The sequence below is a fragment of the Oncorhynchus clarkii genome, chromosome 12 (assembly GCF_045791955.1).
Source record: "Oncorhynchus clarkii lewisi isolate Uvic-CL-2024 chromosome 12, UVic_Ocla_1.0, whole genome shotgun sequence".
NCBI classification, from domain to species: Eukaryota; Metazoa; Chordata; class Actinopteri; order Salmoniformes; family Salmonidae; genus Oncorhynchus; species Oncorhynchus clarkii.
Genome location: NC_092158.1, coordinates 11,481,292 through 11,504,720, shown reverse-complemented (window position 1 = coordinate 11,504,720; position 23,429 = coordinate 11,481,292). Strand labels below are relative to the sequence as shown.

General features: G+C 45.9%; 1 protein-coding gene across 1 annotated transcript in view; it reads right to left on the bottom strand.

The window, feature by feature from the left end:
* The window catches only part of LOC139422708 (CBP80/20-dependent translation initiation factor), a 178,843-nt gene that overhangs the window by 89,124 nt on the left and 66,290 nt on the right, over window positions 1-23,429 (bottom strand). Inside the window, exons 6-7 of the mRNA XM_071173983.1 lie at window positions 14,692-14,796; window positions 13,000-13,084 (exon numbers count right to left, since the gene is read on the bottom strand). Of these exons, the coding sequence (XP_071030084.1) occupies window positions 13,000-13,084; window positions 14,692-14,796 (190 nt within the window). The remainder of the gene's footprint in view (window positions 1-12,999; window positions 13,085-14,691; window positions 14,797-23,429) is intronic.

The following is a 23,429-nucleotide window of genomic DNA, read 5'->3' as shown; positions in this document are numbered from 1 at the left end:
AGGAAAAGGCAAACATGTAAATTGACATGATCAGCTCTGTGAACACATTTAAATGCAAACTACAAGCTGCAACGTAAGGACCTGCACTTCTTTCAACACATGTATTCAGACCCTGAACGTCAAGGGCAAGGATACAGCACAGCTTGACAGTGGACGTTAGGATGCTCTGGACTTGCTCCACCTATCTGAGTTCGACAGTCGTTTCACTGACCTTGCATCGCTTGAGCCGATTGTCACTTATATGTGCGTTCCGTTTGGCGCAGACATAAATGTGGAAGTCATTGCTTCAAAAATGGGACCACTTTTTCAGATGGACACAACTATAGCAGAAACTGAAGTTCTCACTCTTCAAAATGACATTCAGCTGAAATCCAGGGCAACCACTGAGATGAAGGAAGAGTTCTGGGAGCTACTGCAAGAGGGGAAGTATCCCAACATAACAATATGTGCTCTCAACTTATCAGCCCTTTTTGGATCAACCTACCTCTGAGTCTGCATTGTCTCACATCAAGATAATTAAGTCCAAGTACAGATCTAGTATGACTGATGACCGACCACCTTGTGTCCTGCATGAGACCTGCAACAAGCTGCTACAGCCCTGACTACGAAAAACGACTTGCCTCCTCCCAATGCCAAAAGTCACACACAAAAACAAAAAAAAAGGTCGGAAATTAAATGAGTTGCACTTATTTGTGTTTCATACATGTTATTGGTCCACATTATATGTGGATATCAAATAGGATTCATAGCAGTCAGTGGTGGGTTGTGTTTCATACATGTTGTTGGCTGGTTTAGATTTAAAGACTGGTAGATCTCATCAGGCTGGCAAATGGAAAAGTAGATCTGACGTCAAAGAAGGTAGGGCTGATGTAATGTAACAAGATGTGGTAAAGGGGAAGGGGTCTGAATACTTTCCGAATGCACTGTATATCCAGGGAGAACCATGATTCCATGAAACAGAGTATCTTACAATCCCTGATATCTCACTGGAAGGAGACACTCTCCCTGAGCCCGTCTACTTTATTGTCCAGGGACTGAACATTATGTAGTAATACACTAGGAAGCCGTGGATGGTATGCACACCTCCTGCTGCATTTAAAAAAATATGTCAATCTAGCAAGCCAAGCAACTAAAAGCAAATATAGACCATGTTTGTTTGTTGTTTGCTTATTAGCGAAATATCTAGCCAGCTCACATAATAACCAGAACATGGCTGACAATATTTTACATTTCAACTGTAGCCAACTGTAATTCACCATAAAGAGGAAAATTAACACATTACAAGGTCATTATTCGCAAATGATTTACAAGTATGGTGAGCTGCTAACTTACAGTTGTTAATGCGAAGACATTAAAGCAGTGCATTGCATTCTGTCCTCGGTGTTGGCAAAAGCAATTTTGGGAGACACACTATTGGCTCCTTGATGTGCCGCTAGATAAAATGTAGCCTTTGCCACAACGATGTCACAGCAAGCACCAATTTGCCAAGCTGCGGCACAGCTACAGTCCACGAGGTAGCGGGGACCGAGGTAGCGGGGACCGAGGTAGCGGGGACCGAGGTAGCGGGGACCGAGGTAGCGTGGACCGAGGTAGCAGGGACCGAGGTAGCGTGGACCGAGGTAGCGGGGACCGAGGTAGCGTGGACCGAGGTAGCGGGGACCGAGGTAGCGGGGACCGAGGTAGCGGGGACCGAGGTAGCGTGGACCGAGGTAGCAGGGACCGAGGTAGCGGGGACCGAGGTAGCGTGGACCGAGGTAGCGTGGACCGAGGTAGCGTGGACCGAGGTAGCGTGGATTTAGAACTTAGTCAATATTGCTTGCTGCATCAGGTTACCATGACGGTCACAACAGGGTCAAAGTTGAATGTCTCTTGCTCAGTTGCTGCCAAATCAACGGCAATATAAAAAGCTGAATGCCGACAAGAAAGAGGTAAAGATGTGGCTGTTTGAAAAGGGAACATAAACATTGCCCAGTTGTTTTTACAGACAACATACGGTGAATCCTATGTGAAAGACGTATTAGTAAGGGCCAAGTCTTGATACGCAAAACTGCCAAGACGCCATTCATATTGGCTACAACTAGTTGCTTTTCTCAGAGATCCTAGATCATATCATTTCTTCTGTCACATGACCTGTTTGCTTGCCTTGCCCATTTCAAACCTGTTCCAGTCTTTGATGTGTAATACATGTGGAACTCACACTAATTTGACACATTACTAAAGTGAACAGCCCGTGCTAACCACCTGGTGCTAGCCAACTGGCATCCTCCACACAGGCAGGCAGCACAGAGATACACAGGGTACTGATGCTTAAGTACAGACATCCATCCAAGGTAGCATCCCAAATGGCACCCTATTCCTTATAAAATGCACTACTTTTAACCAGGGCTCTGGTCAAAAGTAGTGCATGACGTAGGGAATAGAGTGTCATTTGGGATTGGGACTTAAGCCAAGTTTCCTCTCGAACCTCACAGCTCACATTATTTCATTAAGAGAGGTATTCCGGAGCGCAGAAGGCCGGCAGGCGAGGGGAGGCTGACGGGGGTAAGAGAAGCGTAGCTCCAACTAAACAGGAAACTCTGTGGAATGTCTTTCCACCCAAGGCCAGGCAGGGCCTCCAATACCCGCTCTCTCCCTCGGTCTCAGTTCAAACACTGGATCAACTCCAGGCGAGGGTGCACACGCGCTAGTACAAACGTTATACCGCTGCACTATTTGACAGCATCTTGACTGGCTGCATCACCGCCTGGTTTGGAAACTGCTTGTCATCCAACCGCAAGGCACTACAGAGGGTAGTACGTACGGCCCAGTACATCACCGGGGCCTGAGCTCCCTGCCATCCAGGACCTCTATAACAGGCAGTGTCAGCGGAAGGCCATAAATATTGTCAAAGACTCCAGCCACCAAAGCCATATACTGTTCTCTCTGCAACCGCATGGCAAGTGGTACTGATGCACGAAGTCTGGAACCAACAGGACCCTGAACAGCTTCTCCCCCAAGTCATAAGACTGATAAATAGTTCACCAAATAGCTACCTGAACTCTCTGCATTGACCCCCTTTAGCACTGACTCATCACATACACTGCTGCTACTGTTTATGATCTATCCTGTTACCTAGTCACTTTACCCTTATAATCTATTCTTACAGAACCAGTCAAAACTATTGCAGGGTTTTTTACTGTTTTCTACATTGTAGAATAATAGTGAAGACATTACACTATGAAATAACACATATGAAATCATGTAGTAACTACAAAAAAAAAAAGTGTTAAATCAAAATATATTTTATATTTGGGATTCTTCAAAGTAGCCACCTTGACAACTTGCCTTGACAACTTCGCACACTTGGCACTCCCTCAACCAGCTTCCCCTGGAATGCTTTTCAAACAGTCTTGAAGGGGTTCCCACATATTCTGAGCACTTGTTGGCTGCTTTTCCTTCACTCTGCGGTCAAACTAATTCAAAACCATCTCAATTGGGTTGAGGTCGGGTGACTGTGGAGGCCAGGTCATCTGATGCAGGAACCAAAAATCTCAAATTTGGACAAATTACAGATTTCCACCCGTTTAATGTGCATTGGTCGTGTTTCTTGACCCAAGCAAGTCTCTTCTTCTTATCGGTGTCCTTAAGTCATTGTTTCTTTGCAGCAATTTGACCATGAAAGCCTGATTCACACAGTCTCTTCTGAACAGTTTATGTTGAGATGTGTCTGTAACTTTACCTCTGTGAAGCATTTATTTTGGCTGCAATTTCTGGGGCTGGTAAATCCAGGTGACAACCTCATGAAGCTGGTTGAGAGAATTCCAAGAGTGTTGAAAGCTGTCAAAGGCAAAGGGTGACTATTTTGTAGAACCTGTTCAACACTTTTTTGGTTACTACATGATCCCATATGTTTTATTTCATAGTTTTGATGTCTTCACTATTATTCTACAATGTAGAAAATAGTACAAATAAAGAAAAACCCTGTCCAAACTTTTGACTGGTACTGAACATATCTACCACAAGGACCTCGTACCCCTGCACATCACCTCGGTACTGATACCCCGTGTATATAGTCAAGTTATTACTCAGTGTATTTATTCCTTGTTTTATTATCTTTATTTTTCTCTTGTTGTTAAGGGCCAGTAAATGTGCATTTCACTGTTCGTCTATAACGGTTGTTTATGAAGAATGTGTTAAATAACAGTTGATTCGATTTTGAACGTCAGTGTGAGTGGGCAGTGTGGGATTACAATGCCTCAGATATATAAACCAGAGTCCGACCAACACAGAGACCAAAAACAATATGACAGTCTTGCAAAACAGCCATCAGCTTGCAAAAACAGCAAGGTTCTTTTACTCAGAATCCCAGGCATGTGCATAACAGCTGACCACAGAACTTGAGATGGCTGAGAAAGTGTGATGTGTGTTTCCAATAGTACCGGTGGTGAAAATACACATTACAACACACCAGAAAGAATCCTTCTATTCGAGAAGCATGAATACAAAGCTCTGAAACACAGTCTGCCAATCGCCTTTCTCCAATCAGCCCAGGTCCGTCCAATAGGACTGCTGGATGGATGAGGAGTCAGAAATCCACTGCCTCGTCTCTCCAAGAGGGATACCACATTTCTATACAGAACATGCAGTTATTGTGGATCTGTCTGATTCCTTTCCAAAGGGTCACTTGTAAAAACTCAACATCGAAGAGAAAAATTAGGCTCTAGTCTTATGGCTTATTATTAACAGGCTCTAGTCTAATGGTTTACTATTAACAGGCTCTAGTCTAGTCTAATGGTTTATTATTAACAGGCTCTAGTGTTCAGGCTCTAGTCTAGTCTAATAGTTTACTATTAACAGGCTCTAGTCTAGTCGAATGGCTTATTATTAATAGGCTCTAGTCTAGTCTAATGGCTTATCATTAACAGGCTCTAGTCTAATGGCTTATCATTAACAGGCTCTAGTCTAATAGTTTATTATTAACATGTTGTAGTGTTCAGGCTCTAGTCTAGTCTAATGGTTTATTATTAACAGGCTCTAGTCTAGTCTAATGGCTTATCATTAACAGGCTCTAGTCTAATGGCTTATCATTAACAGGCTCTAGTCTAATAGTTTATTATTAACAGGTTGTAGTGTTCAGGCTCTAGTCTAGTCTAATGGTTTATTATTAACAGGCTCTAGTCTAGTCTAATGGCTTATCATTAACAGGCTCTAGTCTAATAGTTTATTATTAACAGGTTGTAGTGTTCAGGCTCTAGTCTAGTCTAATGGTTTATTATTAACAGGCTCCAGTGTTCAGGCTCTAGTATAGTAATCTACTGGTATATTATTCCCAGACAGGCCAGTCAGAGACCCGGTGTTCTCTGGCCATAAGAAGCCTTTATGAGTGGAGCAGCCAGTCTACAGCGTCAGGCAGAAAGCCACAGCTTAAAGACAATGGGGGGGGAGAGAGAGATCGCTGGAGGATTGGTGCTTTTGTAAAGCGGGAGAGCGGCGTCTTGCTTTTCTGGTTTTCAGTCAGTTCAGTCAGAGGCGGGATGAGGCTGTCATCACGATGACATTACCCCAGTCCCCACTTCCACATTCAGTGGGATACACACTTCAGAACTACATCAACAAATTATTATAACTAATGGTTAACATTGTATATACACTGTACATCACTTATAACCAATGCTTATAAAGCCACTTGAATTATTTTGATGGATGAAGGAGAATGATTTCACTTGGTCTTATTGATCAGCCTGGAAGGTAGAGAGCGAAAGCAGGACAGGAAACTGCCTAATGGGCCCATGTCTGGCGGGTATATAATCACAAAGAGCCAGTACAGTCTGGTGGTCTAGTCTGACGGGGGCACAGATAGGGGGCTCTACAGCGGGCGGCTTTGGCCCGCACAGACTTTGTTTACCTCCGCCATCCACAAAGCCCTCTTTTTCTACTTTCTCTTTTCCTCCCCCCTGCCTCCCATCAGCCCCGGTCTTTCTCTGGTCTCCCTTCCCCTCCCTCTACCCACCTCCCATCTCTTACCAGTACAAATCAGGTCAGTGTGGATTGGTTTTCCAGTCTCAAATACAGTGGAAGGAGTACGAGCCATATTAGGGTTTAAGGGGCGTGGCATGCAGGATATCCAGGGCCATGTCCCAAATGGTACCCTATTCCCTTCGTAGTGCACTACTCTTGACCAGGGCCCCTTAGAAAATAGGGTGCCATTTGGGATGCAAGCCCCACGACTGGCTCCTAATCCCACAGGGGAGGTGCCTCTAACAGCTATCACCATGCAATCCTCCTCTGTCTGGTCAACCAATGACATGGTCAAGACCAGACCACCAGAAGTGATGATTATGGAGTGGAACGTGTTGATACTCAATGTCCCAGATGTCTGCCGTTCATTCATGAACTTGGACGCCTTGTTGAATGTCAGATGGTGAAATCCGATGTATATAATGTTGAGATTTGGGGAATAAAGACAGACATCCAGACATAACACATTAACCCATTCACACAGGAAGAGTTGTAGGCAAATAACACATTTAGCGAAAGTGAGATTGTGCCAAATTAATTTTGTTATGTATACTAATGCGCGCGCATTACTATACAGTGCATTCAGAAAGTATTCAGACCCCTTGACTTTTCCCAAATGTTGTTACATTACAGCCTTTTTCTAAAATGGATTAAACTCATTGTTTTTCTCATCAATCTACACACAATACCCCATAATGACCAAGTAAAAACTGATTTTTAGAAATTTTTGCAAATGTATAAAGAAATGAAAATCTGAAATAGCTTAGTATTCAGACACTTTGCTATGAGACCGGAAATTGAGCTCAGGTGCTTCCTGTTTCCATTGATCATCCTTGAGATTTTTCTACAACTTGATTGGAGACCACCAATTGATTGGACAAGACTTGGAAAGGCACACACCTGTCTATATAAGGTTCCACAGTTGACAGTGCATGTCAGAGCAAAAACCAAGCCATGAAGTTGAAGGAATTGTCCGTAGAACTCCGAGACAGGATTGTGTCGAGGCACAGATCTGGGAAAGGGTACCTAAACATTTCTGCAGCATGGAAGGTCCCCAAGAACACAGTGGCCTCCATCATTCTTAGATGGAACAAGTTTGGAACCACCAAGACTCGTCCTAGAGCTTGCCGTCCGGTCAAACTGAGCAATCGGGGGAGAAGGGCCTTGGTCAGGGAGGTGACCAAGAACCCGATGGTCACTCTGACAGAGCTCCAGAGATCCTCTGTGGAGACGGGAGAACCTTCCAGAAGGACAACCATCTCTGCAGCACTCCACCAATCAGGCCTTTATGGCAGAGTGGCCAGACGGAAGCCTCACAGTAAGTCACAGAACAGCCCGCTTGGAGTTTGTAAAAAGGCAACTAGAGAACCCAATCAAACATCTCTGGAGAGACCTGAAATTAGCTGTGCAGCGACGCTCCCCAAGAAGACTCAAGGCTGTAATCACTTCAAAAAGGTGCTTTAACAAAGTACTGAGTAAAGGGACTGAATACTTATGTAAATGTGATCAGTTTTATTTTTAATACATTTGCAAAAATGTCTAAAAAACTGTTTTTTCTTTTTGTCATTATGGGGTATTGTGTGGATATTAATAAAAGACCAAAAAAGTATAAAATAAAATAATAATAAATAAAATATTCCATTTTAGAATCAGACTGTAACGTAACAAAATGTGGAAAAAGTCGAGGGGTCTGCCAACTTTCCGAAAGCAATGTGTGTGTGTCCGTCCACGTGTGTGTCTACGCGTCTTCTCCAGTTCCTGATCTCTAGAAGGTCAGTGTTCCTCTGTGGTCGGTCACTGGGAGCACACCTAACACAGACTCTCTCCTCTCTGACAATGGCAGGAAAAGGGTGTAGGAGGGGGCTGCTCTCCACGCTGACCTCATTGTTCTACAGTGGACGTGAAGGAGGGAGAATGAGGAGGACAAGGATGGAGGAGGGAGCTGCTCTCCACGCTGACCTCATTGTTCTACAGTGGACGTGAAGGAGGGAGAATGAGGAGGACGAGGATGGAGGAGGGAGCTTCTCTCCACGCTGACCTCATTGTTCTACAGTGGACGTGAAAGAGGGAGAATGAGGAGGACAAGGATGGAGGAGGGAGCTGCTCTCCACGCTGACCTCATTGTTCTACAGTGGACGTGAAGGAGGGAGAATGAGGAGGACAAGGATGGAGGAGGGAGCTGCTCTCCACGCTGACCTCATTGTTCTACAGTGGACGTGAAGGAGGGAGAATGAGGAGGACAAGGATGGAGGAGGGGGCTGCTCTCCACGCTGACCTCATTGTTCTACAGTGGACGTGAAGGAGGGAGAATGAGGAGGACAAGGATGGAGGAGGGAGCAGGGCCAACTATTCCTTCAGCCCCAGACAGGCCTGTGTTAAGTACGGTCCCAGCACCCGGACCCCAGTCACCGACCCGAGTCCCGAGGGCTGGTTGGCTGACTGCCTCCCCTCTGAGGCTCCTGCTCTGGTGCACGTAGACTGAGCGGGCCAGCCAGTCTGAGGAGACGTCTTGAGTGTGGTCCCCTGGTCGCTTTGTTCTGCAGGAAGGAACTGGAGCGGACCAGGCCGGATATGTCCTCAGTGACTCTGTGGCCCCTGCCTGGCCACCACCGGTCAGCCGGACAGGCCCATAACTCAGGTCCCCAATGACTGACTGGATCAGTAGCACTGTGGACTGTGGGAAGCAGAGGGGTGAGACTCAGTCAGATAGCCTGGTGCCAGATCTGTTTGTGCTGTCTTGACAGCTCCTGTGGTCAATGAAGTGACAATGACCAGCAAGCAAGATCACAAACCAATCTGGGACCAGGCTATCTGACTGCCTCCCCCTTGGGAAAACAACCAGAAATCAGCCAGTCCCACAGGGACAGAGGACAGGAAGTCCTAGATATATACAGTATGTCACCTTGGATCTCCTCATCACTGACCCCAGACAGAGAAAACTACAATTCATCTACTATAATGTAACTTAACCACCATGATGTTTACCAACATGAGTTCAGTCTTCATTAATGAGCCAGGGCCGATCTACTGTATATCCATCAGGCTGGAGTTGATGAGACCATGAGAGTTTATAAAAGGACAACAAATGGGACGATGGAAATGATCGCACAAGGACATGAGCAAACGTGCACATCCCACGCACGCGTACAGAAACAGACGAGCCGGGCTCGAATGTCAATGAAAAAACATCGTCACCCACAGGAAAAGGAAGAACGTGATGAAAGGCAAGCAATAGCAATACCTATTGAAATCAAATGGGGCCGGATGACTTCCGTGCATGGCAGCCAAGCTGCAGTCACACAAACAAGACAACTGGATGTTGTTAGGGTGTTGAAAATATATCACGCACCCAGAGTCATGCAAGCATTGTGTTGACATGCTCAGAATCCCCCAGAGCACGCAGAGATAGACATATCACAATAACAGTCTCATGTTGACTTCACCAACCCCCGATGACTGAGATGTCCATCCCTGTCTGTCACTATGATACACATGAGAGGGCTATCCTGCCATCAGTGACTACTGTACCTCTCTGGCCCTGTCAGGCTCTTAAATCTGACATGAGAGGGCTATCCTGCCATCAGTGACTACTGTACCTCTCTGGCCCTGTCAGGCTCTTAAATCTGACATGAGAGGGCTATCCTGCCATCAGTGACTACTGTACCTCTCTGGCCCTGTCAGGCTCTTAAATCTGACATGAGAGGGCTATCCTGCCATCAGTGACTACTGTACCTCTCTGGCCCTGTCAGGCTCTTAAATCTGACATGAGAGGGCTATCCTGCCATCAGTGACTACTGTACCTCTCTGGCCCTGTCAGGCTCTTAAATCTGACATGAGAGGGCTATCCTGCCATCAGTGACTACTGTACCTCTCTGGCCCTGTCAGGCTCTTAAATCTGACCTGACGAGAACAAGCACACACACACACCTTGGCTAAAGCTTTGCTAGGGTCAGGTGGGTGTAAACTATGTCAGAAATGGGACTGAATAGAGGGAAGGGGAAGGGGCTTGACTCATCCTTAATGAAGCACGTCTCACTCCAGACCCAGACCAAGCTCCATAGAATCATCCTGCAGGAATCTCATAACATGGGGTGTAGAGAGGATGCTGGTTCTCCCCTGTGCTCTGCCTTTCCTGTCCTCCCAGGTTATTTTACCTAGTGGGCCTTGGTGCTGCTATTCTGGTTGTGAATTAGTCTGTTTCCCCAGAGTAGCCCTGGAATCTGAGGGTGAAAACATTTTCAAATCGAATTGTATTTGTCACATGCGCTGAATACAACAGGTGTAGACTTTACCAGGAAATGCTTGCTTACAAGCCCTTAACCAACAACTCAGTTAAGTAGTGAGAACATTTGACAATGAAAAAAAAAATGAACTAGTAACACTAAATAATGAGGATATATACAAAGGAGTAGCGGTACCGAGTCAATGTGAAGGGGTACCATTAGTTGAGGAAATATGTACATGCAGGTAAAGGTGACTAGGTAATTATGATAGGTAATAAAACGTGACAAGATCACAAATGTGTGAGTGTGGCATCAATATGCATGTATGTGTTTTGTGTGCATGAGCATATGTAGTGTGTATGTGTGTGTGTGTGTGTGTGTGTTGGAGTGTGTGTGTTGTGTGTGTGTTGGAGTGTGTGTGTGCTGGGGATAGAAGCTGTTCAGCAGTCTAATGGCTTGGGGGTAGAAGCTGTTCAGCTGTCTAATGACTTGGGGGGTAGAAGCTGTTCAGCAGTCTAATGGCTTGGGGGTAGAAGCTGTTCAGCAGTCTAATGGCTTGGGGGTAGGAGTTGTTCAGCAGTCTGATGGTTTGGGGGTAGAAGCTGTTCAGCAGTCTAATGACTCGGGGGTAGAAGCTGTTCAGCAGTCTAATGGCTTGGGGGTAGGAGTTGTTCAGCAGTCTGATGGTTTGGGGGTAGAAGCTGTTCAGCAGTCTGATGGCTTGGGGGGTAGGAGTTGTTCAGCAGTCTGATGGCTTGGGGGTAGAAGCTGTTCAGCAGTCTAATGACTTGGGGGGGGGGGGGGGGGGGTAGGAGCTGTTCAGGAACCTTTTGGTCTTTCGCAGTAGCATAGAGAACAGTCTATGAATTGAGTGTCCTAGGGTCTTTGACCATTTTTAGGGCCTTCCTCTGACACCGCCTGGTATAGTCCTGGATGGCAGAGCTCGGCTTTGGGATCCACCCATTCCTCTCCCCGACCTCCCCACCCCAAAATAAATACATATCTCTCCCGATATCCCCCAGCCCCAAAAATCCATCTTCCTCTCCCTAAAACCCCTCCCCCATAATCCATCTCATAAAAATGTAAAAACTTTGTTGGCATTTAATCAACATCATGAGCGTTTGATTCTCACTGTATGTTATGTAAGTCCTGACTACAAGCATCACACACACAGAGCCAAGTAGTCAAGACACACACATTCTCAAACACACACAAACACATTTGTCGTCGTCATCGTCCCCCCCACACACACACACACACACACACACACACACACACACAGACTGAGCTCCAGTCACAGAGGCTTAGCGGCGCGGCGCGGCGCCGTCTGCTGCTATATTTAGTCAGGTTATCAGTGAGGTGAGGTAAACCTAGGGACTGACTGACTGGTCCTGGCCCCTGAGAGCCTGCTAGGGGATATTAGACAGCTTTATGTGCCACTGAGGCCAACAGGGCAACGGGTATCACACACACTGAATGTCACTACTGACAAACACTGGGGAACAGGACAGGCATTCCCAGGTCTCAAGAGATATATATTATCAGGCACTGTAAAGGAAACATGATTATAAACACTAGTATTTCAGTCATCTTGAGGAGGTACTTTCTTTGGTCTATTTTCAACTTTGAGTTTTACTTTCAGGGTCATCCGCGTCCTCACAGTCAGTTCCTTCCCGTGCGTTGTGGTGTGTCTGAGTTATTTACAAAGCAGTCAGTCAAAGGAGATGGCGTGGTGAGCACAATGAAACAATGAACTGGAGACTGGCTGGGCCTGGCGTGGGGTCATGGCTGGCTGACTGGCAGGCAGAGCGATGACGTGGGCAGGGGGGGAGACTCCCTGGTGGCCAGTCTGGACATGAGACCAGACATGTGGGGGTGGGGGTATGTGTGTGTCTCTCCTGCCCTCCAGACCCTCCAGTGCCAACATCCTGCCCGTCAGCAGACCAGACAAACCCAGACGGTAACACTGGCACACAGTGACGTAGTCCTGTAGACATGCGAGACAGACCCACCCTAGCTGGATCTGTATCCTATTCCTGACCTGCTAGGAATCATTTCCCCTCTGGGATGAATAAATCTTCTTAGAATTGAATTCCAAAGTTCTACATATAATTTTTTGGGGGGACATTGGTTGGTTTTACAGCCAGAGACATTTTTCAATTTTTATTAAATTTAACCTTTAACTAGGCAAGTCAGTTTAGAACAAATTCTTATTTACAATGACGGCCTACCCCGGCCAAACTAGGACGACGCTGGGCCAATTGTGAGCCTCCCTATGGGACTCCCAATCACGGCCGGATGTGATAGAGCCTGGATTCGAACCAAGGACTGTAGTGACGCCTCTTGCACTGAGATGCTGCGCCACTTGGGAGCCCGGAAAAAAGAAAAATCTTGCTAGAGAACAGAGCGAAATATATATATTTGTAATACAGAGAAAAGTTATTTATTTAGGATTTTCAAGGGAGAGAAAACCAGCAAAGATTTAGTCTGAGCAAGACCTTATCTAGTGTTTTATGAGAAATTATGGAACTCAAGGAAAAGTACCTTAAAACGACCACTGGGCGCCAGTATTGGCCCTTTAACATGGTCAGAGGTGAATGGACAACGTTTCAACACTAGATGTCAGAGTTCACTCACATAAAGGACAAGACTATTCCTTACAATTATTAGTATGAAGTTCCATCTTTCAGCCACCAGATGGAGCTCCCTACCATTAGTAGGTATGTGGTCTTGTTAGAAAGCAGATAGAGGACCGAGACAAAGAAAGAGGTTAACTCACAGTAAGGCCTGGCAGGAACTTCTCCATGTCATTCAGGTCGATGCCATCATCGTCATCATCATCTTCAAACTTGCCTTTCATCATCCTGAGAGATCGAGAGATAAGGGATGAGTGGCGGGATAGGTGGGCTCTGATTGGCTTATACAGGGGACAATTTCTCTTCTATTCCTGACATTTTCTCTCCTCGCCTTCTCAAAACTCATTGGAGAAGAAGGTTAGAGGGGAGGGACCTTGGACCTTCTCCTCCAATATGGTGAGCAGGAGGTGAGGAGAGGTTGTGAGGAACGGTGGAAAGACCATTTGAGATTGAGTTTATGTGATGATAACCCAGTAGTGAGACTGAGGCCTAGGGGTCAGTATGAGTGTAGCAGAGGCTACAGACACCAAGTAGTAATGGAATGGACCAGCATCATTTTCATGTCTATCCCATAGGAGAGGATTAATGGGAGGGATGTATAGGCCTTCAGATCTGCAAAGTGGAAACATTGAACAACATGGAAGGGTTAGGGCCAGGTAGCAGGGTTAGGGCCAGGTAGAAGGGTTAGGGCCAGGTAGAAGGGTTAGGGCCAGGTAGCAGGGTTAGGGCCAGGTAGCAGGGTTAGGGCCAGGTAGCAGGGTTAGGGCCAGGTAGCAGGGTTAGGGCCAGGTAGAAGGGTTAGGGCCAGGTAGAAGGGTTAGGGCCAGGTAGAAGGGTTAGGGCCAGGTTAGGGCCAGGTAGCAGGGTTAGGGCCAGGTAGCAGGGTTAGGGCCAGGTAGCAGGGTTAGGGCCAGGTAGCAGGGTTAGGGCCAGGTAGCAGGGTTAGGGCCAGGTAGCAGGGTTAGGGCCAGGTAGCAGGGTTAGGGCCAGGTAGAAGGGTTAGGGCCAGGTAGAAGGGTTAAGGCCAGGTAGAAGGGTTAGGGCTAAGGTAGAAGGGTTAGGGCCAGGTAGAAGGGTTAGGGCCAGGTAGAAGGGTTAGGGCCAGGTAGAAGGGTTAGGGCCAGGTAGAAGGGTTAGGGCCAGGTAGAAGGGTTAGGGCCAGGTAGCAGGGTTAGGGCCAGGTAGCAGGGTTAGGGCCAGATAGCAGGGTTAGGGCCAGGTAGAAGGGTTAGGGCCAGGTAGCAGGGTTAGGGCCAGGTAGAAGGGTTAGGGCCAGGTAGAAGGGTTAGGGCCAGGTAGAAGGGTTAGGGCCAGGTAGCAGGGTTAGGGCCAGGTAGCAGGGTTAGGGCCAGATAGCAGGGTTAGGGCCAGGTAGCAGGGTTAGGGCCAGGTAGCAGGGTTAGGGCCAGGTAGCAGGGTTAGGGCCAGGTAGCAGGGTTAGGGCCAGGTAGCAGGGTTAGGGCCAGGTAGCAGGGTTAGGGCCAGGTAGCAGGGTTAGGGCCAGGTAGAAGGGTTAGGGCCAGGTAGCAGGGTTAGGGCCAGGTAGCAGGGTTAGGGCCAGGTAGCAGGGTTAGGGCCAGGTAGCAGGGTTAGGGCCAGGTAGCAGGGTTAGGGCCAGGTAGCAGGGTTAGGGCCAGGTAGCAGGGTTAGGGCCAGGTAGCAGGGTTAGGGCCAGGTAGAAGGGTTAGGGCCAGGTAGAAGGGTTAGGGCCAGGTAGAAGGGTTAGGGAGAGAACTGGGACAATGTTTCTCTATGCTCAAGTCAAGGAGTCGCTGGACACGCGTCCTTTCTCAGTAACTTGGTATTTATTTAATTGAACCACTAGATGCACTCACCCCTCTCTGTCGATGTGTGGTAGATGCTTTGGTGTTCCTCTGAAGGGTTTCCTGTGGAACTGACTGAAGTCTAGCTTCTCAGGCTGGAGGTCCCATGTCGCCCCCCTACAAACACAACATTGGACAAGAAGATGACATAAACAAATCAAAAATCGGTCGAAACACATATTGGCAGATGCTACCGCAGGTGCAAAAATATGCTTGTTTCTCTAGCTCTAAAAACGCAGTAATACCTAGCAATACACACAAATCCCCAAAAAATGTATTAGTATGCATGTATGTATGTATGTATGTATGCATGTACAGTGGGGCAAGTAAGTATTTAGTCAGCCACCAATTGTGCAAGTTCTCCCACTTAAAAAGATGAGAGAGGCCTGTAATTTTCATCATAGGTACACTTCAACTATGACAGACAAAATGAGAAGAAAAAAAATCCAGTAAATCACATTGTAGGATTTTTAATGAATTTATTTGCAAATTATGGTGGAAAATAAGTATTTGGTCACCTACAAACAAGCAAGATTTCTGGCTCTCACAGACCTGTAACTTCTTCTTTAAGAGGCTCCTCTGTCCTCCACTCATTACCTGTATTAATGGCACCTGTTTGAACTTGTTATCAGTATAAAAGACACCTGTCCACAACCTCAAACAGTCACACTCCAAACTCCACTATGGCCAAGACCAAAGAGCCGTCAAAGGACACCAGAAACAAAATTGTAGACCTGCACCAGGCTGGGAAGACTGAATCTGCAATAGGTAAGCAGCTTGGTTTGAAGAAATCAACTGTGGGAGCAATTATTAGGAAATGGAAGACATACAAGACCACTGATAATCTCCCTCGATCTGGGGCTCCACGCAAGATCTCACCCCGTGGGGTCAAAATGATCACAAGAACGGTGAGCAAAAATCCCAGAACCACACGGGGGGGGGGGATCTAGTGAATGACCTGCAGAGAGCTGGGACCAAAGTAACAAAGCCTACCATCCTACACACTACGCCGCCAGGGACTCAAATCCTGCAGTGCCAGACGTGTCCCCCTGCTTAAACCAGTACATGTCCAGGCCCGTCTGAAGTTTGCTAGAGAGCATTTGGATGATCCAGAAGAAGATTGGGAGAATGTCATATGGTCAGATGAAACCAAAATATAACTTTTTGGTAAAAACTCAACTCGTCGTGTTTGGAGGACAAAGAATGCTGAGTTGCATCCAAAGAACACCATACCTACTGTGAAGCATGGGGGTGGAAACATCATGCTTTGGGGCTGTTTTTCTGCAAAGGGACCAGGACGACTGATCCGTGTAAAGGAAAGAATGAATGGGGCCATGTATCGTGAGATTTTGAGTGAAAAACTCCTTCCATCAGCAAGGGCATTGAAGATGAAACGTGGCTGGGTCTTTCAGCATGACAATGATCCCAAACACACCACCCGGGCAACGAAGGAGTGGCTTCGTAAGAAGCATTTCAAGGACCTGGAGTGGCCTAGCCTGTCTCCAGATCTCAACCCCATAGAACATCTTTGGAGGGAGTTGAAAGTCCGTGTTGCCCAGCAACAGCCCCAAAACAGCACTGCTCTAGAGGAGATCTGCATGGAGGCCAAAATACCAGCAACTGTGTGTGAAAACCTTGTGAAGACTTACAGAAAACGTTTGACCTCTGTCATTGCCAACAAAGGGTATTTAACAAAGTATTGAGATAAACTTTTGTTATTGACCAAATACTTGTTTTCCACCATAATTTGCAAATAAATTCATTAAAAATCCTACAATGTGATTTTCTGGATTTTTTTTCTCATTTTGTCTGTCATAGTTGAAGTGTACCTATGATGAAAATTACAGGACTCTCATCTTTTTAAGTGGGAGAACTTGCACAATTGGTGGCTGACTAAATACTTTTTTGCCCCACTGTACCTAGCTATCAGGTTACACAATATATTTAAGCCTAACTGCATGCTGTTACTGCATCCCAAAAGGGGGGGCTTTGGGATGCGGTAACATGTATTTGTGATGACAGAATGTGTCACAAACAGGCCCCTAGGTCCCCAAATCTGAATATCAGGCGGCATTCCCAAATGGCACCCTATTCCCTATATAGTGAACTGTTTTGACCAGGGCCCATAGGGCTCTCATCAACAGCAGTGCACTATATTATAGGGAATAGGGTGCCATTTGGAAAGCAACCTCAGAAAGGTAACATTCCCTTCATGTGTCTAGAGAATAGAGAAACTGAGCTAATTAAACATGTGGCTAAAAACACCCAGGATTCATAAAACAATACTGACACACACAGACATATATATATATATATAGAGAGAGTATCAGAACAAACCACATGTTCTCTGAACACACGCTGTTTGAGGGCCAGAAGACGTCACCAGTGAAAAAAATAACAGCTGGCTGATTCTGAAAGAAGACGTGGCTGTAAATTAATTGAATTAAAACCGAGAGGCTAAGCTGCTGCCAATGTAGTTATTTTTGGTAAAACTGTGTGGTCCCTGCGGTTGTGTTGTTCCATTTCCTGTCTGACAACAACTACTCAGGGTGCTGAACAATTCATCAAATGACCACCGGACTATTTACATTGACACACCCCCCCCCCCCCCCCCCCCCACTCCATTTGTTTCGTACACTGCTGCTACTCGCAGTTTAGTATCTATGCCTAGTCACCTCACCCCAACCTACATGAACAAATGACCTCAACCTACCCTGCACACTGACTCAGTACCGGTACCCCCTGTATATAACCTCATTACTAACCGGTACCCCCTGTATATAACCTCATTACTAACCTGTATATAGTCTCATTACTAACCGGTACCCCCTGTGTATAACCTCATTACTAACCGGTACCCCCTGTGTATAGTCTCATTACTAACCGCAACCCCCTGTGTATAACCTCATTACTAACCGGTACCCATTGTGTATAACCTCATTACTAACCGGTACCCCCTGTATATAACCTCATTACTAACCGGTACCCCCTGTATATAACCTCATTACTAACCGGTACCCCCTGTATATAACCTCATTACTAACCGGTACCCCCTGTATATAATCTCATTACTAACCGGTACCCCCTGTATATAACCTCATTACTAACCGGTACCCCCTGTGTTATAACCTCATTACTAACCGGTACCCCCTGTATATAGCCTCATTACTAACCTGTGTATAGTCTCATTACTAACCGGTACCCCCTGTGTATAGTCTCATTACTAACCGGTACCCCCTGTGTATAGTCTCATTACTAACCGGTACCCCCTGTGTATAACCTCATTACTAACCGGTACCCCCTGTGTATAACCTCATTACTAACCGGTACCCCCTGTATATAACCTCATTACTAACCGGTACCCCCTGTATATAGTCTCATTACTAACCGGTACCCCCTGTGTATAACCTCATTACTAACCGGTACCCCCTGTATATAACCTCATTACTAACCGGTACCCCTAGTATATAACCTCATTACTAACCTGTGTATAGTCTCATTACTAACCGGTACCCTGTGTATAACCTCATTACTAACCGGTACCCCCTGTGTATAGTCTCATTACTAACCGGTACCCCCTGTATATAACCTCATTACTAACCGGTACCCCCTGTATATAACCTCATTACTAACCGGTACCCCCTGTGTATAACCTCATTACTAACCGGTACCCCCTGTGTATAACCTCATTACTAACCGGTACCCCCTGTATATAACCTCATTACTAACCGGTACCCCCTGTATATAACCTCATTACTAACCGGTACCCCCTGTATATAACCTCATTACTAACCGGTACCCCCTGTATATAACCTCATTACTAACCGGTACCCCCTGTGTATAACCTCATTACTAACCGGTACCCCCTGTATATAACCTCATTACTAACCGGTACCCCCTGTGTATAGTCTCATTACTAACCGGTACCCCCTGTATTTAGCCTCATTACTAACCGGTACCCCCTGTGTATAACCTCATTACTAAGCGGTACCCCCTGTATATAACCTCATTACTAACCGGTACCCCCTGTGTATAGCCTCATTACTAACCGGTACCCCCTGTATATAACCTCATTACTAACCGGTACCCCCTGTGTATAACCTCATTACTAACCGGTACCCCCTGTATATAACCTCATTACTAACCGGTACCCCCTGTGTATAACCTCATTACTAACCGGTACCCCCTGTATATAACCTCATTACTAACCGGTACCCCCTGTGTATAACCTCATTACTAACCAGTACCCCCTGTATATAGCCTCATTACTAACCTGTGTATAGTCTCATTACTAACCGGTACCCCCTGTGAATAGTCTCATTACTAACAGGTACCCCCTGTGTATAGTCTCATTACTAACCGGTACCCCCTGTGTATAACCTCATTACTAACCGGTACCCCCTGTATATAACCTCATTACTAACCGGTACCCCCTGTGTATAACCTCATTACTAACCGGTACCCCCTGTATATAACCTCATTACTAACCGGTACCCCCTGTGTATAGTCTCATTACTAACCGGTACCCCCTGTATATAGCCTCATTACTAACCGGTACCCCCTGTATATAACCTCATTACTAACCGGTACCCCCTGTGTATAACCTCATTACTAACCGGTACCCCCTGTGTATAACCTCATTACTAACCGGTACCCCCTGTGTATAACCTCATTACTAACCGGTACCCCCTGTGTATAACCTCATTACTAACCGGTACCCCTGTGTATAACCTCATTACTAACCGGTACCCCCTGTATATAACCTCATTACTAACCGGTACCCCCTGTGTATAGCCTCATTACCAACCGGTACCCCCTGTATATAACCTCATTACTAACCGGTACCCCCTGTGTATAACCTCATTACTAACCGGTACCCCCTGTATATAACCTCATTACTAACCTGTGTATAGTCTCATTACTAACCGGTACCCCCTGTATATAACCTCATTACTAACCTGTGTATAACCTCATTACTAACCGGTACCCCCTGTATATAACCTCATTACTAACCGGTACCCCCTGTATATAACCTCATTACTAACCGGTACCCCCTGTATATAACCTCATTACTAACCGGTACCCCCTGTATATAACCTCATTACTAACCGGTACCCCCTGTATATAACCTCATTACTAACCGGTACCCCCTGTGTATAACCTCATTACTAACCGGTACCCCCTGTATATAACCTCATTACTAACCGGTACCCCCTGTGTATAGTCTCATTACTAACCGGTACCCCCTGTGTATAGTCTCATTACTAACCGGTACCCCCTGTATATAGCCTCATTACTAACCTGTGTATAGTCTCATTACTAACCGGTACCCCCTGTATATAGCCTCATTACTAACCTGTGTATAGTCTCATTACTAACCGGTACCCCCTGTATATAACCTCATTACTAACCTGTGTATAGTCTCATTACTAACCGGTACCCCCTGTGTATAACCTCATTACTAACCGGTACCCCCTGTATATAACCTCATTACTAACCTGTGTATAGTCTCATTACTAACCGGTACCCCCTGTATATAACCTCATTACTAACCTGTGTATAACCTCATTACTAACCGGTACCCCCTGTATATAACCTCATTACTAACCGGTACCCCCTGTATATAACCTCATTACTAACCAGTACCCCCTGTATATAACCTCATTACTAACCGGTACCCCCTGTATATAACCTCATTACTAACTGGTACCCCCTGTATATAACCTCATTACTAACCGGTACCCCCTGTGTATAACCTCATTACTAACCGGTACCCCCTGTATATAACCTCATTACTAACCGGTAACCCCTGTGTATAACCTCATTACTAACCGGTACCCCCTGTATATAACCTCATTACTAACCGGTACCCCCTGTATATAACCTCATTACTAACCGGTACCCCCTGTGTATAGTCTCATTACTAACCGGTACCCCCTGTGTATAACCTCATTACTAACCGGTACCCCCTGTATATAACCTCATTACTAACCTGTGTATAGTCTCATTACTAATCGGTACCCCCTGTATATAACCTCATTACTAACCTGTGTATAACCTCATTACTAACCGGTACCCCCTGTATATAACCTCATTACTAACCGGTACCCCCTGTATATAACCTCATTACTAACCGGTACCCCCTGTATATAACCTCATTACTAACCGGTACCCCCTGTATATAACCTCATTACTAACCGGTACCCCCTGTATATAACCTCATTACTAACCGGTACCCCCTGTGTATAACCTCATTACTAACTGGTACCCCCTGTATATAACCTCATTACTAACTGGTACCCCCTGTGTATAACCTCATTACTAACCGGTACCCCCTGTGTATAACCTCATTACTAACCGGTACCCCCTGTATATAACCTCATTACTAACCGGTACCCCCTGTGTATAATCTCATTACTAACCGGTACCCCCTGTATATAACCTCATTACTAACCGGTACCCCCTGTGTATAGTCTCATTACTAACCGGTACCCCCTGTGTATAGTCTCATTACTAACCGGTACCCCCTGTATATAACCTCATTACTAACCGGTACCCCCTGTGTATAGTCTCATTACTAACCGGTACCCCCTGTGTATAGTCTCATTACTAACCGGTACCCCCTGTATATAGCCTCATTACTAACCTGTGTATAGTCTCATTACTAACCGGTACCCCCTGTATATTGCCTCATTACTAACCTGTGTATAGTCTCATTACTAACCGGTACCCCCTGTATATAACCTCATTACTAACCTGTGTATAGTCTCATTACTAACCGGTACCCCCTGTGTAAAACCTCATTACTAACCAGTACCCCCTGTATATAACCTCATTACTAACCTGTGTATAGTCTCATTACTAACCGGTACCCCCTGTATATAACCTCATTACTAACCTGTGTATAACCTCATTACTAACCGGTACCCCCTGTATATAACCTCATTACTAACCGGTACCCCCTGTATATAACCTCATTACTAACCGGTACCCCCTGTATATAACCTCATTACTAACCGGTACCCCCTGTATATAACCTCATTACTAACCGGTACCCCCTGTATATAACCTCATTACTAACCGGTACCCCCTGTGTATAACCTCATTACTAACCGGTACCCCCTGTGTATAACCTCATTACTAACCGGTACCCCCTGTGTATAACCTCATTACTAACCGGTACCCCCTGTATATAACCTCATTACTAACCGGTACCCCCTGTGTATAGTCTCATTACTAACCGGTACCCCCTGTGTATAACCTCATTACTAACCGGTACCCCCTGTGTATAACCTCATTACTAACAGGTACCCCCTGTGTATAGTCTCAGTACTAACCGGTACCCCCTGTATATAACCTCATTACTAACCGGTACCCCCTGTATATAACCTCATTACTAACCGGTACCCCCTGTATATAACCTCATTACTAACCGGTACCCCCTGTATATAACCTCATTACTAACCGGTACCCCCTGTATATAACCTCATTACTAACCGGTACCCCCTGTATATAACCTCATTACTAACCGGTACCCCCTGTGTATACCCTCATTACCAACCGGTACCCCCTGTATATAACCTCATTACTAACCGGTACCCCCTGTGTATAACCTCATTACTAACCGGTACCCCCTGTATATAACCTCATTACTAACCGGTACCCCCTGTATATAACCTCATTACTAACCGGTACCCCCTGTATATAACCTCATTACTAACCGGTACCCCCTGTGTATAACCTCATTACTAACCGGTACCCCCTGTATATAACCTCATTACTAACCGGTACCCCCTGTGTATAGTCTCATTACTAACCGGTACCCCCTGTGTATAACCTCATTACTAACCGGTACCCCCTGTGTATAACCTCATTACTAACAGGTACCCCCTGTGTATAGTCTCAGTACTAACCGGTAACCCCTGTATATAACCTCATTACTAACCGGTACCCCCTGTATATAACCTCATTACTAACCGGTACCTCCTGTATATAACCTCATTACTAACCGGTACCCCCTGTATATAACCTCATTACTAACCGGTACCCCCTGTATATAACCTCATTACTAACCGGTACCCCCTGTATATAACCTCATTACTAACCTGTGTATAGTCTCATTACTAACCGGTACCCCCTGTGTATAACCTCATTACTAACCGGTACCCCCCTGTATATAACCTCATTACTAACCGGTACCCCCTGTATATAACCTCATTACTAACCGGTACCCCCTGTATATAACCTCATTACTAACCTGTGTATAGTCTCATTACTAACCGGTACCCCCTGTGTATAACCTCATTACTAACCGGTACCCCCCTGTATATAACCTCATTACTAACCGGTACCCCCTGTATATAACCTCATTACTAACCGGTACCCCCTGTGCATAGTCTCATTACTAACCGGTACCCCCTGTATATAGCCTCATTACTAACCGGTACCCCCTGTATATAACCTCATTACTAACCGGTACCCCCTGTGTATAACCTCATTACTAACCGGTACCCCCTGTGTATAACCTCATTACTAACCGGTACCCCCTGTATATAACCTCATTACTAACCGGTACCCCCTGTATATAACCTCATTACTAACCGGTACCCCCTGTGTATAACCCCATTACTAACCGGTACCCCCTGTATATAACCTCATTACTAACCGGTACCCCCTGTGTATAACCTCATTACTAACCAGTACCCCCTGTATATAGCCTCATTACTAACCTGTGTATAGTCTCATTACTA